Here is a 15,144-nt window from a genome sequence, read left to right on the forward strand (position 1 = left end):
CATAATTTCTACCCCTCACTACCCGTATTTAATCGAGTCTAAAGTGATGGTAATTGATCTGCCTACTCGAACAACAACCTCAACTCCTCAATCCTCTCCTTCCTCTTCTCCTCCTCCCCACCACCCCCCATCCCCAAACTCCCCGCAATCCCCATCTTCCTTTCCTGAATCCTCAGCATCCTTCCCTCAATACTATCCTTAACAATAAACCGCGTAACATTCACATCCCTCGTCTGCCCCATTCTATGCACGCGGTCGATGGCCTGTGCTTCGATTGCAAAGGACCACCAGGGGTCCATCATGTACACGTTATTTGCGGCCGTTAAGTTCAGCCCCACGCCGCCGGCGCGGAGTGAGATAAGTAACACGGTTGGAGAAGAGGTGTCGATTTTTGGCTTTGGGGTGGAGTTTCCGGGTGTTGGTGTAGGTACTGACGGCGTCGACTCAGCCTGGTCTAGTTCCTCCGCCGTGAACGTTTCCGTCTTCGTGAACTGGGTTAGAACCGCCGCGCGGGCTTTTTGCGGCATTGTGCCGTCTAATCTTACGAATGAGATTCCGGCTCTTGTGATTTGCGGGCCGATGAGGTCTAGGAAGGATGTGAATTGCGAGAAGACGACGGATTTTGTACCCGGTGACAGACGCGTGAGGTGGCGTAACAAAGCGTGGATTTTAGCTGATGTATGGGCTGACGGTGAGAGGGGGTTTATGCGGCGAAGGGAGATGCGCGGTGGTTGTTGCGAGGAGCTGTAGAGGTCGTCGTTTGGTGTTGGGGTTGAAGGAGGTGGTTGTTGTTGTTGTTGTTGTTCCGTTGGAGTTGAATTTGGAGAGTGCTTGATGACTTCGAAGATATCGTTGCGGCTTAGATCTGCACGGCATGAGAAGCAGCGCGGTTGAACGCCTTTGTCAGATTGGTGCTGGATGTAGTCCTCTAGACACTTCTTGCAGGCGCTGTGCCAGCAGGATGTAACGGCTGGTTCGATCATGGGTTCTTCTGAGCAAATGGGACACTCGCCGCTTGTCTCTGTTTGGATTTGGCGGAGGGCGTGGGCTGTGAAGGTTGCGGATGGGTCTGGGGGTTCCTCGGATTTGGCGTTCTGGGTTGTTGCCGTGAAGCGGTCGATGAGTTCTTGGAGGTCCATGTCATCTTTGAGATCGTTGGCGTGGTCGGTGACAGCAGCGGCGTCTTCTTCGTCTGCAACGATGGCCTTGTTGCGCGTAAGGATAGGGTGGCAGCAGGTCTGCCGGAGACGAAGGAGCTGAGCGAAGATGGTCGAGTATGACTTGAGTAGTGTTCCGGCTTCGACGTTGCTGTTGAATGTTTGCTTTGCCCTGGTGAAGATGTGATTGTAGATCTCCCTCTCGGACTCAATGAGCTCAACTTCTTCGATCTGCACATTTCGCTTGGGTAAAGGAACCAGAGGTTCTCCTTCAGGAGTCTTCATCGTCTTGGTCCGTCGCAGAACCAGTGGCTCTAGTACTGTCTGCACGACACTCAGTGCGCGAACAAAGTCCTTTGACTCGAAAGGCGCCGTGATGAAAGTTTTCCAGAAGGAAAAGTTGTTCCACGGCTCAACCTTGAGGAACCTCACCAAGCTGAATAGATCTTCCAAGCGATTGACAATCGGTGTACCCGTCAATACCCATCGATGCGTGGCTCTGATTTCATGACAGGCCCTTGCCGTCTTGGACCCCCGATTCTTGATGATGTGGGCTTCATCGAGAATGACTCGGAAGAAGTCGACTGAGAACAAATTTCCTGGCGTTGAAAAAGCACCAGGTGCTAGTGCTTGTTGTGTCTTATGTTCAGCGAGGACGACACCGTAACTGGTGACTATCACGTTAGGAGCTGATGGGTTGCCGGCAGCACACAACTCCCGTAGGTTAACCGATTTCTCGGTTCCATAATACATGAGAACCTTCATTGACCCTTCGTTTGAGGCCTTCAGCGCCTCGTTCTCCCACTGCGCAAGTAGAGTAGTAGGGGCAACCACGAGAGTGGTATACGGTCCGGGTACTACACCAGATGTGGGCAGCCTGGCCAGCTCGCCAGAAGAGCTTGGTGGAACGTTTCTGTGAGAGTGCACCAGACTGAGCATCTCAATAGTCTTTCCCAGTCCCATCTCATCTGCTAGGATACCACCTAGGCAATTCTGTTCCTGTGCTGGGAACTCAAGGCTAAGCTCTCCGGAATAGGGATTGACATAAAAGTGGTCTATCCCTTCAATTATGGGCAGATCTTTGTCGTCGACGTCTTTCAACGGCCAGGAATAATCTTCCCATAGTGGGTGCATCGATACCTCGCGTCCAGATTTCGTGTCTTTCTCCTTGGAAAGCATCCAGTATAGGGCCTGTCTTTGATACTTCCGAAGGTCCAATGCAAAGGTTGAAGGAGGCTGCGCCTCTGGCATGTCGAAATCGAACGATTGAGCCTTCTTATACAACGCATCGAGCTGTTCTTCCTCCAATTCGCCTGGCTGTTCTTCGTCCGAATCGTCGTTTCCGGCCTTGGCTGTCTTTTTTGCCTCTTGGTCTGCCATTTCCGCAGCACGAAGCAAACCTTCCTTTTTCTGATTTTTCATCGTGTCATCCTGTGTTGTAGACTGAAGGCCGATTTCGTCGAATAGCTTGACTAGTGCGACCTGACGAAGACGCAGCTGTTTCTCTTCAGCGCTTTCTTCTTGCTCAAACATGCCCGTCGCTCTGTTAGCGTCCAGTCCCTGCTGCAGCGAACCCGGCTGGAATGCTTCTATTCGCAAGAAGCACCATAGTTGCAGATAGATCGTATCGTTGACCCTTAAGCGGTCCGGCGCGAAGACGCAGACGCCTCGAAACTCGCATACTTTCTGGTCGAGCAGTGTAGACACCCATTCGGCGGTCTCCCGAGGTAGTCTTCCAATTTCTTGGCCAGCCTGGTTTGTAAAACGCGTGAGGACATCTCCTTTCTGATTGACCTTGAGTTTTCCGGTCCGGCCACGGGTTGAAAGAGGCTGCGACCTTGCTCGCTCGATGTTGACGTGGTCTCCGTGTTTGACCAGGTCGGTTCCACTTCTTGTAGCCCATGCGCCTACACCGAATGCTCCTAGGTATCTCTGGGATGGCTGTGACCTCAAGCGCGTAGCTGGTTCCTTGGTCCTTGTATTCGTGATCGGTTCGGGAATATTCGGTGGTGATTTTTTCACTGGGGCCGGCTGCGTGGCCATTGGCTGACGGGATAACAGAGTCGTTTGGTTCGAAGCAGGACCCCCCGTTGAAGTCTTCCATGACCCATCGAAGTATACATTTATAGCTCGTTCAAGATTTCCACCGGAGACCTTGCGGATCTTCAGCAAGACGTCAGGGGAGACCTGCTCACCCACAATGCCAATGAACGCCTCCGTATCAAATCCAACAAGATCTTTCTGGGCCGGCGATTGGGTTCGCCACTCGAAGGGGGAAACGCTCGTCAGTCGGGTTTCTTGAACGCCAACCTCAATGGTAGAAGCCTGAGCGTTTGGAAGATCCGTATGCGAGCCGTTGATGCTATCACTGGGCCCTATGCGCGAGAAAGAGGGTATCGACGACGCGTCAGGGCTAGAGGGGACTGCGGATTCGTTCGCGGGCTGAGGCTCATCGTCGACGAAAAAGCGTCTTCTCTTGAATGGGCGATCATTAGGGGCATCGAAATCCATTATGTATATGGGGTATATAGTAGTATCTGGTGAAGGAAGGGCGTAGGAGCAAAGTTCAATAATTGACAAGCCGATCACAGCCAGCCGGGGAGACGCGCCTCAGTCCGCTCCGACGCGGAAAAGCCATTAAACTGCTCTCGGCCCGACGTCATGAAAAAGTTCCCGCTTCAACCTCACCCGCATTCTTCTTATTAACTGCTCGTCTCTCTTTGGCTGAGCTGCCGGCTATCTTATCTGAAGTCCGGATGGAACTTTCATAACGCCCTGCGTTTTTTGGACTATCTCAATCGAGGTTGCAAGCTTGCCCAGCTCACGAATTAAGCTTCCGTCGGAGCATTCCCATCTTTACCACCGTCGCCGGTGCATACCTTTCTATACAGAATGGCCTCGTTATCAAGAACCACAATGCGGCCGTGCCGCGCAGCCCGCCAAATACGCAACCTCGTCGCACCCGTCAAGCATCAAAAGCGCGCTCTCTCAACACCCACCCACGGCGCCGCAGAAGCCGAAGTCCAAGCCGCGCAGCAATACTGCATGAATCTCCTTGCGTGCGTTGCGCACATCCTCCACTCCAACTCAGAATGATGCTAACCTATACATCTCTAGAAAATACGACCGCCCCTCATACACCTTAACAACCTTCATCCCGCTCCAAACCCAAAAAGCATACATCGCCCTCCGCGCCCTAAACTCCACCCTCGCCCTACTCCCCGACACAACATCCTCGCACACAATCGGGCTAATGCGCCTGCAATTCTGGCGCGACGCAGTCTCAAAGACACTAGCCGGCAGTCCACCTAAAGAACCAATCGCGATCCTGCTAGCAAGCGCCCTAGACGACCTCTCACAACGAACAGGCGGAAAGGGCAAACTAAGCAAGAACTGGCTGAACCGCATGATCAACGCAAGAGAGCAAACGCTCACGAACGATCCGTATACGGACCTCTCAGCGCTGGAGAATTACGCGGAGAGTACGTACTCGACCCTCCTTTATTTGACGCTGCAGGCGATGCCGATGAATAGTGTTACGGCCGATCATGTGGCTAGTCATATTGGGAAGGCAGCGGGGATAGCGGCTGTGTTGAGGGGTCTACCGATCGTTGCGTTCCCGGGGCAGGGGAGACAAGCGCAGGGGTTGCAGGAGACGGGCGCTGGAGCCGTACAGGGTGGGACGAGGCAAGGCGCTGTTATGCTACCGCTGGATATCATGGCTCAGGCTGGTGTAAAGGAGGAAGAAGTTTTCCGACGCGGCGCAGAGGCAGAGGGGTTGCGCGACGCGGTCTTCACTGTTGCGACGAGGGCAAGTGATCACCTTATTACGGTGCAGCAGATGCTGAGTAACCTGCGGGCGGGTGAAGATGTCGGGCATGACTTTGAGCATGAGGGGGAGGAGGACCATCAGTATGCTGCTTCTGGGCACGGGCACGAGACTGGGCATGAGTCGCAGCTTGACGAGGTGAATCGGGCCTTTGGTGTCTTCATGCCTGCTGTTTCGACGCGGCTGTGGCTGGATAGATTGGAGAGTGTGGACTTTGATATATTTAGGCCTGAGCTGCTGCGGTTGGATTGGAAGCTTCCGTGGAAGGCTTATATGGCTTTTCGACGCAAGTCGTTTTGATAATATTTGGGCATGGCAGTGTATGATACAATGTACATTATGGGTTGGACTGTACAATAATCTCTGTAATTGCATGGTTGTATCGGGTATATAATGAAATGAATTGTCAGTCTCGCTTGAATCCTTTCTGCTTCCTTTGTCGTCTTGAACTGGTAATGAGGCGTCTTTGGGCAAGTAACACTGCGTATCGCTGGATTTTGTCACGCCTGAAGGATGGTTAGAACTGTCGCAGGAAGATAAATGGGAATCATACATCAGAATAAGCGTCGTCACGAAAACAAATGGTGGCGCAATGATCCAAAAATACCTAGACCAGTCAGTCGCAGTTGCGGGCGAGGCCATTTGAACGCTTACCCATCGCTATGATCTTGAACACCGCTGAATCGATCAAAGTTCATGCCAAAATAACCCTGGCGGAAGTAAGTATGGCTGGATATCTGCGAAGTTCGTTGAACTAACCGTTAAGAACGTGAGAGGCAGATACAAGCAGGTGACAAGAGTCAATTGCTTCATGCTCTCGTTTTGGTATGCACCTAGTGCTGTCAGTGACATCGCCGCAAGGTCTTGATAGATACTTACCAATTGTGTTGAAAATCAAGTCAATCATGTTATCGGCAGCCCGCCTCATTTGATCGTAGCCCTCGACGATGGTTATACAATGATCCAGTGCATCACCCAAGTATGTATGGCACATGGGGCTAATTGACACACTCGTGCCGCTCATGCTCATAAGATTTGGCGTGGCGATTCCAAAATGACCATGTGTGGAAGAAGGCGTGGCAAATCCAGGGGGTCTGAGAGTAGCTAGACCAGGGGTGCTGACGGGTTCAGAGCGATGATCTCGAAGAGCATTGATAATGGTCGCAATCGGCTGCATGGCGCTACGAAGGATTGCAATTTCAGAGGTCAGAATATATAGACTCTTGGACTGGTCAACGTCTGGATCCGTCAAAACATCGAGCTCCAGATCACCGATTGCGTCTTGATAGGCCGTGGTCACCGGTATCGCCAAGTCAATGATCGCATCTAATATGGCTTGTACAAGCATGCTAGCGTCGCATGATTGCCGCAAAATGGTTTCTGGTTGTGTAAGACGCCTGGCAATGGGAGCCTCGATCTCTTCCGCGCTCGCTTCGAAGAAGGACACCACAGTGTTATCAGCATGCAAGAAAATCGAGACCTGCTCGAGAGTGACTGCTAGACCTTTTGGTGCAAGCACAGCGTGACGCTCCATGAAGCCGATGCGATCTTCGTTCGGTCCACCCCGATATCGTTGGATACTGCGCGCGTTACCTGGAACCTCACTGAGGTCTCCAAACCTTGGCGCTTTCGAGGACTCGTGCTTGCCCGGCGCCGATCCAGCACCATCAGTATCCCTATTCGCCTTTTCCCGTTTCCGTGCTCTAGAAATTGGCCAGAAGAGATCCTTCAGGGCTGCCAAAACGACGCGCCGCCTCGTTGGCTTCTTCAGGGATACGGATCTGCTGCTCAGGGCCGAGCTTCTGCGCTGCGGTCTAAAAGATTCATTGTCTTCCACATCCTCCTCCTCCTCTGAGTCGCTGGACTCTTGTCGCAGATTAATTAGCTTTTGCAGCGTAAGAACGATATAGGCATGATCGGAATACCAATCCACCTTCGTCCGGTTGTTTTCGTTGATCAAGTCCTCGAGCGCAAGCCTATGGAGGCCTTTCTGATTACCCAACACTCTGATGACGTCCCAACTAAGCCCGTTGACATTAATCCATCTGCATTGCACCCATGGCTCTCGTTCTCTGGCCATGAATTGCTCAATCGTATCATTGTCCAGCGCGTACTGGCGCATTTCGTTCTGAGAGAAGTCCACGACAGTTATTTCACACCGGCGGTGCAGATTCGTCGATATCGATGTCATCCATTCTGCATTGTAGGCAGGGAGGGGTCTGGAGGGGTCAATTCCAGGCTCGGTTCCAGGTTGCCAGTTCGGGTCATGGGCGACAGTATCCGGACGGTAGGAGCGGGCAGTGTTCGCGCGACGGGCGCGGTGCCTTATTGTATCTTGTGAGCTAGGACGGGCAGGGGGGATCGTGCGCGTATCCGGCGAGTTAGGTACCCAGTCGATGGCGTCGGGGACTTGTTGAGGTGAACGTGGATTGGCCTCAATATCTGGCACCGGTTCGGCTCGCGGAGACGGCGTGCTAGCGAACGCTGCATGGTCTTGGGAGTGTACACTCATGTTGTCTGTTTTTAAGGCCCACTGGAGCCGACAGGTGAAGTAGACGATTTCAAGGACATGAAGAAATAAATGGGAAGGGGCTTTCCCGAGTAATCGACAGTTCAGCTCCCATTCGCAAGCTCCATCGCGCGATGACGTTTCAGGGGAGGATGAACATGAAAAGTAGAAAGGTGGTTGGATTCTCAACGATGCAAGGAGTTTAGCAGGTTCGCCAAATAGCCAAAGACAAAAAATCGACGGAATCAGTATTCAGTAGTGGGGAGGATTGATGTTGTATGCAAGATGATATTCTTCGAGTTCTTTGACAGGAGCTTGGCTCGCTGGACCCTTTTGTTGCTCGGCATTCATCAAGTGGAGCCCCGCATCGTGCCTGCCGATATCTCCGATCTATTCTTACACTACCTACTACGTATCAGTTTGATGAATGAATGAGTCTTTCATGGGCTATTTAGTTCAATTTTTTGACTGGTAGGTAGCTTTGGGTCGTGATCCCAGCGCGTGGTGCCAATTCTCAAATGATGTTCCACAATCGCGCTCCCCGAATGCTGTCTTTGCGGAGTATGTAGCATAATCAGTACTGCTCAGCACGGCACAGAAATGAGCACAGTCTTCGAGAAAAAAAGTGATGGATCGAGTCTTGGGAAGACTTCGCATGAGGAAGATTATAAGGATAATGGTGCCGAACGGCCATTCTTTACATCAGAGCTAAAGCTCGACGCCTTGCTCTCCAACTATGTGGTGATGATATGATCTGGTATGAGTGCCGCGCCGCTTGTTACTTGTGGTAACGGCGCGGTGTTATGTGTGGTTGCGGTTGACGGCCGACGTCGGTTCCAGTTGTTGTACGGATAGGGTTGACGGAGGACTATTTTGTCCTATCATGACGTATTCCTCTGCTCAGATGCCTTCCGTTTTCTCGTTATGAGTTTTATCTGTAATGGTACGAGGTTGCGTTTCGGTCCGGGTGCATCTACCCGCGCAAGAGGTTTCCGACAGACAGGGCATGAACCCCGTGGGGCTTTTCCAGTCTGATCTGCCCGTTGCTCTTCACCGGACTTCAGACAGTCGATGATACACTTGTGACAGAACAGGTGGCCTATATCAATCAGCAAAAGCACAAGTGCCGTCCAGCAGCACGTTCACATACCGCAAATCGTGGTAGTAGCATCAACCGGACTTTCCATACACACAGGACATTTAAACGCCGTAAGCCTCGAGCGAGCATTTTCACCTTCATTCAAGTGCTGGGCCGCGACGGCATCTTCTCGTTGTTTTGCGAGCACCTTGGCAATAGCCGAGTTACCGTCAACTTCTGTAAGGTCAATTGATTCGATGGGTTCATTGTGCGCTTGCGAGGCCGACGATCCGGATACGACGGATGATGAGGACTGGTTTGTGAGTCGGCGCCGCTTGCGAGATCTGGAAGGACCAGATGAGGCAGTTGACGCTCGCCGGCGTTGAGGAGGGGATTGAGATGTTATCTCAACTGTAGAGATACGGCGAGAGGAGGAGGGCTGGCTGTCCATGGCGAATGGTAACACAGCGGAGTTGCGGCAAAACCGTCACTCAATTTCAGGCTAGAAGATACGAGAGTATCTTGCCCTCTGGATAGTAAGAACAGTCAGTGAGAAGCAGTTCTTGTAAAGTGAGAGTTGTGTTGTCGGCCGCCACATGATTGACCCAAACTGCCGGCTTATCAGAAGGCGGTGAAGCCCGCTGGTTCTGCGATAGGAAGGAGCTCTGAAGATTGGCTCAAGGGTTCCATCACTTCCGCCTCCTTGACTCAACTCTAAGAACCACCAATTTCAACTACGTCCAGCTCGGACTACCATGGAGCTCGTACGGTCATCACATCATCAGTTGTAATATGCTCAGGAGTCATTGCGCACCCTGCTCCAGGGGAGTGGCTCGATTCTACCCTCAAAAAATTCGCGTGCGTTCACGGGTGCCGTCGCATGCCTTGCCACTATCAGCAAGATGCTACAGCTCTCAGGTTGCCGAGAATGAGCCCCAGCGGCCTTCTCTATCAGGTATGTCCACGCGACTACGAATTCTACTCTTGCCGTGCTGATTATTTAGTGCCTGCCGGAGCTAGGTACAACGAGATTGGTGTGCAGCAACTCAGCGATCATGTATACTCCCAGATATTTTTCCACGAGTCGAAGCCGCCGGATCCGAATCTAGTCGCCCTATCGAAAGACCATCTTGCGCGACATGACCTACTCGGAAAAGCGCAGGAGCATGCGGATCCAGTCGCGTTTGACCTTCCTGCCCTTCAGGGGCAAACCCTCGACGAACATTTCTTCAAACTGGGAATGGACTCATCGGAACCGTATCTTACATACTCAAAACAATATGCGCTTGCAAACTCGCCATCTTTGCCACGGAAATGGGTCAGGCGTAGCGGATGGACGAAATACAACAGTGATGGTACTACGGAAGCTGTGGACGCACCGAACGAATCAATGCTCACTTTCGACACGGAAGTCATGTACAAGGAGAATCCATTCGCTGTAATGGCGTGTGCTGTTAGTCCGACAGCTTGGTATGCATGGATATCTCCTTGGTTATTGGGGGAGACGAAGAACGAAGTCCAGCTTGTGCCCTTGGGCGACCCGTCCCAGCCTCGTATCGTTGTCGGACACAATATCGGCTACGACCGAGCGCGCATATTTGAAGAGTATGATCTGAAGCAGACTGGCAACTTCTTTCTCGACACAATGTCCCTCCATGTCGCGGTGAACGGAATGTGCTCCCAGCAACGCCCTACCTGGATGCGCCACAAGAAGAATCGAGACTTGAGAGACAAGATTGCGAGCGACAACAACTCCGTGGAGCTCGCAGCTCTAATCGAGAACAAAATGGTAAGAGAGGAAGAAGAAGAGCTTTGGGTTGGAAGGAGTTCCGTCAATTCGCTTAGAGATGTCGCGAAGTTCCACTGTAATGTTACCATCGACAAGTCCCAAAGAGACTTCTTCGGCGAACTCGACAGGCCTCAGATACTGGGAAAACTCGATGAGTTGCTGGATTACTGTGCTGCCGATGTCGCCATCACTCATCGTGTATACAAGAAGGTTTTTCCCAATTTCCTCGAGACTTGCCCTCATCCAGTCAGCTTTGGTGCCCTCAGACATCTTTCCTCTGTCATTCTTCCAGTCAACCATACATGGAAGGAGTACCTTGACAGTGCCGAGTCGACTTACCATCAAAGATTGGGTGATGTTCAGCGGAGGCTTGTCGAACTTTGTGATGAAGCATTGAGTGCGAAGGATGACCCAGAGAAATATACGAACGACCCCTGGTTGAGACAGCTGGACTGGTCCGGGCAGGAGGTCAAGATGGTCAAGGGCAAGAAAAAGGGAGACCCTCCTCGCCCAGCTGCTAGACAGAAGAAGCCGGGTATGCCGCAATGGTACAAGGACCTCTTCACCTCAAACACCGCAGACATCAATCTTACAGTGCGAACACGAATCGCTCCTATATTGCTGAAGCTATCATGGGATAATCACCCCTTGATCTGGTCAGACAAGCATGGTTGGACATTTAGAGTTCCGCGCGAGCAGGCTCACCAGTACGACAACCAACCAGTTGTTGCATGCGATATGTCTGAGGAGAAGATTTTAGAACTTCAAAATGATCGAAAGAACATCTACTTCAAACTACCTCACAAGGACGGACCTACAGCGCGCTGCGTCAGCCCCTTGGCCAAAGGGTACCTGCAGTACTTTGAACGGGGCACACTCTCTTCTCAGTATGCTCTCGCTAAAGAAGCATTGGAGATGAATGCGTCTTGTTCTTATTGGATTAGTGCTCGTGACCGAATCATGGGTCAACTGGTTGTCTACGAGGATAGCATACGGTCTGCTACCTCAAAGAAAGACGACAAAGATGTGGGGTTCATCCTGCCTCAGATCATCCCTATGGGAACTATCACTCGAAGGGCAGTGGAAAATACATGGCTTACTGCGAGTAATGCCAAAGGCAACCGCGTTGGCTCTGAGCTGAAGGCAATGATCAAGGCCCCTCCAGGCTACGCGTTCGTTGGCGCCGATGTCGACTCCCAGGAGTTGTGGATTGCAAGTTTGATTGGCGACGCGCAATTTCAGCTTCACGGTGGCAACGCTATCGGGTTCATGACTCTCGAAGGATCCAAGGGTGCAGGAACCGATATGCACTCACGCACCGCTAAAATCCTTGGCATATCTCGTAATGACGCGAAGGTCTTCAACTATGGACGTATCTATGGAGCAGGCGTCAAGTTCGCCGCCACCCTACTGCGCCAGTTCAACCCCTCTATGGCCGAGAGAGACACTCAGGAGGTCGCTACCAAGCTTTACAAAGAGACCAAGGGAGCCAAAACTACTCGCCGCCAACTGAGCGACACGTCTTTCTGGCGAGGAGGCACAGAATCTTTTGTCTTCAACAAGCTAGAAGAGTTCGCCGAGCAAGAGCGACCAAGAACGCCAGTCTTGGGTGCCGGCATTACTGAAGCACTGATGCGGCGCTTCATCAACAAAGGCAGCTTCATGACGTCCCGTATCAACTGGGCAATTCAGTCTTCTGGTGTCGACTACCTCCATCTGTTGATTATCGCCATGGACTATCTCATTCGACGTTTCAACATCCAAGCTCGTCTGGCCATCACCGTTCACGACGAAATCAGATACCTGGTGAAAGAAGAGGACAAGTACCGCGCTGCATTGGCTTTGCAGGTCTCTAATGTCTGGACTCGTGCCATGTTTTCTCAGCAGGTCGGCATCAACGACCTACCTCAATCATGTGCCTACTTTTCTCAGATAGACATCGATCATGTCTTGCGGAAAGAAGTAGATATGGATTGCGTCACACCATCTCATCCCAACAAGATCCCACATGGCGAGACTCTCGATATCACTCAACTTCTCAACAAAAACGACAAAGCCCGCCTCGACCCATCAATCACTCCCATCTCGCCACCTTCACCCGAAAAGTACAGTTACTCACCCCGTGAAACTGTCATGTCCGCACTCGAAACCTCGAACAACCCCGCCCTCATCCAAGCTCAGATCACCAAAGATGACCAAGAGCTCCGCGACATAATAAAAAACCTTATAAAAGCCAATACGCAACCCAAGAAACCAAGCGCACGCTCTACGACCACCCGCGCCAAACCAGCAAATGGCTCTTCAGCCGAGCCCCAAAAAGCCATCCTCATGGATATCGGCTCTGGGCTATATGGCGGTGGATTCCAAAACTTTTCGCAAGGGAGCAGGCCTCCCCAAGTGAATCTCCCCCGTCAGCCCTGGAAACCAAGACCAACGGCGCGGGCTTGATTTTCTTTCCCTTTCCTTGACCTAATTTTTTTCCCTATATATATATGCCATTTTTTGTGCTTCTTCTTGTGCTTTTATATACTCACTCAAACTTCGCAACTTCGCCGGTGTATTATATGATTCATGAAGCATGGGGCGGCGTCTATATTTGCGGGCTTGCTGGCTGTGGATGGAGTTCATCTAAAGATAGGTAAGGGATTCTCTTGGGTACGTGCTTCTATTACTACTATTACTACTATTGTGTACGGTGCTCATGCGAGATGTAAATAATATACTATATCATACCAAAAACAAAAGGAAAAGAAGTTCTAATGCCCGTCTACCGTGTATGTGTATATGTATCACTCTTTCTGAACCCTCACGATACTTAGTCTCCAAAAACAACTGAGTCTATCAATCCATCAATCGTCCAATCTACCCAACATAATTCGACAAATCCCTCGACACCCTCTTCCGCCCCGGATCCAACGTATTCCTTCGACTCGCAGCACCCCTCAGCATCCCATCCCCCTTTTTACCCAGAACCATCTCCAGCGCCTGAATTAACCCCGTAGAATCATATCGCATCCCCGTAGGCGTCTCAGGAGCTGTCTCAGACCCCGACCCATAAGAAACAATTTTCCGCCCGTAAAGACGGAGCGTCTCAATGCCCATTTCTGCAAGGCGGTCTTTGTCGACGCTTGGTGTGCCGGGGCCCTCGAGGTGCAGGACGTGTGTTACGTAGGAGGTGTAGGGGAGGGTATTTTGTAGTATGGGAGCGAGGGATGGGAAGGCCTCGGTGTCTGAGTCTGGCGCTGAACCTGACGCAGGGACCTGCGCTGTATCAAGCGGTATCCTTCCACGACTTTCCTCTCCGGCGCGCGTGATCGCCTCAATGAAATCTACTGCGGTGAAGGGGTCACTTGGTGGACCTGTCTCGCGATCCAACGAGCCGTTCAGAATGAGAATTTTATGCCGTGCCGGGCTGGATATTATTGCTTGGCCGACGCCCTGGAGGACGAGGCTGGGTATAAGCGATGTATATAGGGAGCCGATGCTATACATGACTGCCTGGGCATCACGGAGGGATTCCAAAACGCGCGGGTTTGCGCGGGGCCGAATTTCCTGGCCGTAGGGGTTTATGTACCATACTCGCGTGATACGCGCGGGGAGGTCCTCGTTCTCGGACTTGGAGAAGTTAATGTTCTTGTTGCGGAGGTGTGGGAGGAAGCCTGGTGGTTGGTCGTCTTCGTAGAGGGCTGTGTCGAGGACGTCGGAGGGTTCAGTGTAGTCGATTGGGCTGGCGCCTGTTTCGAGTTCAGGGTGGAGGAGTGGGTTGGGGCGGGGTGATGCGGGTCGTGGGGGGAGGCTTGGGTGGGAGATACTGTTTTGGCCGACGATGATGGTGCCGTTGGCGAGGGAGGCGGAGATGTGGTGCGAGAAGTTGGAGTTTATGGCTGGAATGACCCGGATGAGGTCTGAGGGGACGTCGCAAATGTTGCTGAGGAGGTAGATGGCGCTTTCGAAGCTTCCGCTGAAGAGCCGGGCGCCTGTTAAGAATAGATTTCCGACACTGGCGGAAGAAAAGTCAAAGGTTGATGCTGGGGGGCGGGCACGCTTGAGTATCTCCAGGTTGAGGAGGTTGAAGAATGATCGTACAAGTTCCTTCTTGGCCGGGGTGATTGAGGACCATAGGGCGGATGTCCCGTCCACAATAGCAAGCCATTCGCTATGAGCTGAGTTGTCTGATGACAGTCTGTGGTTGAATAGTGCTTTGATGGCAGCTCGCTCTGAGTTTGGGGGCGATGGTGGAATCAGGCGCACCAGTCTACCTGTGAAGCATTAGCCTAGCCATGACATAGTTGGAGAAATATAAGAAGCTCACTTCTAACATCACCAATACCAGGGCCACCAAAGATTCGGATCAGCTCCGAGGATGAGCCGCCATTGTCACTGATTGGGATGATATAACTCAGAGAGCAGTCCTTGCTCTGGCGGACAGAGTCAAAGACATCTACCAGGTTGTTTGCAGCACTCCCTCCGGAGAAGACGACAATGCCCCTGTTTGGGGCAGAGGGTGCGCTTGACATTGAAACTCAAGCAACTGTTTCTGGATGTCAAATTAGTATCCGTGGCAGATACTCGGGGAGGGTCAGACTTACTATATATATAACCCGCCAAGGTAGGCAGGGGTGAAGTCGAAAAGACCACGAATCCAGAAAGAACAGTCACGCCAAGACCTAAAACGTGATCTGTTTTGTATAGAGATAAATAGATAAACTCATATGATCAATGTCCAATAGAGGAGAGATAAGGATGGCGAGGTGCGTGATTTACCGAGTTGGGAGCAGGAGA

At 51.8% G+C, this 15,144-nt stretch overlaps 6 protein-coding genes across 6 annotated transcripts; 2 read left to right on the forward strand and 4 right to left on the reverse strand.

The window, feature by feature from the left end:
• Positions 1–62: 62 nt before the first annotated feature.
• Positions 63–3,831, reverse strand: BDV14DRAFT_211382 (DEAD/DEAH box helicase; the record flags this gene model as incomplete). The annotated part of the gene is made up of 1 exon (XM_073776082.1): positions 63–3,831. Exon 1 carries the CDS (start codon positions 3,666–3,668, stop codon positions 63–65), a length of 3,606 nt encoding a protein of 1,201 aa, XP_073631852.1. The 5' UTR covers positions 3,669–3,831.
• A 242-nt stretch (positions 3,832–4,073) lies between these two features.
• BDV14DRAFT_196696 (uncharacterized protein) lies at positions 4,074–5,286 on the forward strand (the record flags this gene model as incomplete). Its single annotated transcript, XM_073772501.1, has 2 exons — positions 4,074–4,216; positions 4,275–5,286. The coding sequence occupies 2 exons, from the start codon at positions 4,074–4,076 to the stop codon at positions 5,284–5,286; spliced, it is 1,155 nt and encodes a 384-aa protein (XP_073631853.1).
• Positions 5,287–5,339: 53 nt separating this feature from the next.
• On the reverse strand, positions 5,340–7,597 carry BDV14DRAFT_132277 (putative CorA family metal ion transporter). Its single transcript, XM_073766149.1, has 5 exons — positions 5,866–7,597; positions 5,746–5,819; positions 5,641–5,696; positions 5,540–5,593; positions 5,340–5,492 (listed from the first exon to the last, which is right to left on the reverse strand). Exons 1-5 carry the CDS (start codon positions 7,496–7,498, stop codon positions 5,393–5,395), a joined length of 1,917 nt encoding a protein of 638 aa, XP_073631854.1. The 5' UTR covers positions 7,499–7,597; the 3' UTR covers positions 5,340–5,392.
• Positions 7,598–7,813: 216 nt separating this feature from the next.
• BDV14DRAFT_166913 (uncharacterized protein) lies at positions 7,814–9,131 on the reverse strand. Its single transcript, XM_073767582.1, has 2 exons — positions 8,646–9,131; positions 7,814–8,594 (listed from the first exon to the last, which is right to left on the reverse strand). Exons 1-2 carry the CDS (start codon positions 9,022–9,024, stop codon positions 8,377–8,379), a joined length of 597 nt encoding a protein of 198 aa, XP_073631855.1. The 5' UTR covers positions 9,025–9,131; the 3' UTR covers positions 7,814–8,376.
• Positions 9,132–9,274: 143 nt separating this feature from the next.
• Positions 9,275–12,821, forward strand: BDV14DRAFT_132328 (DNA-directed DNA polymerase gamma MIP1). Its single transcript, XM_073766150.1, has 2 exons — positions 9,275–9,528; positions 9,578–12,821. Exons 1-2 carry the CDS (start codon positions 9,366–9,368, stop codon positions 12,808–12,810), a joined length of 3,396 nt encoding a protein of 1,131 aa, XP_073631856.1. The 5' UTR covers positions 9,275–9,365; the 3' UTR covers positions 12,811–12,821.
• Positions 12,822–13,094: 273 nt separating this feature from the next.
• BDV14DRAFT_166917 (uncharacterized protein) lies at positions 13,095–15,133 on the reverse strand. Its single transcript, XM_073767583.1, has 3 exons — positions 14,952–15,133; positions 14,675–14,899; positions 13,095–14,621 (listed from the first exon to the last, which is right to left on the reverse strand). Exons 2-3 carry the CDS (start codon positions 14,877–14,879, stop codon positions 13,225–13,227), a joined length of 1,602 nt encoding a protein of 533 aa, XP_073631857.1. The 5' UTR covers positions 14,880–14,899; positions 14,952–15,133; the 3' UTR covers positions 13,095–13,224.
• Between the last annotated feature and the right edge of the window lie 11 nt (positions 15,134–15,144).

Source organism: Aspergillus stella-maris (genome assembly GCF_047715825.1).
Source record: "Aspergillus stella-maris strain CBS 113639 unplaced genomic scaffold BDV14scaffold_7, whole genome shotgun sequence".
NCBI lineage: Eukaryota > Fungi > Ascomycota > Eurotiomycetes > Eurotiales > Aspergillaceae > Aspergillus > Aspergillus stella-maris.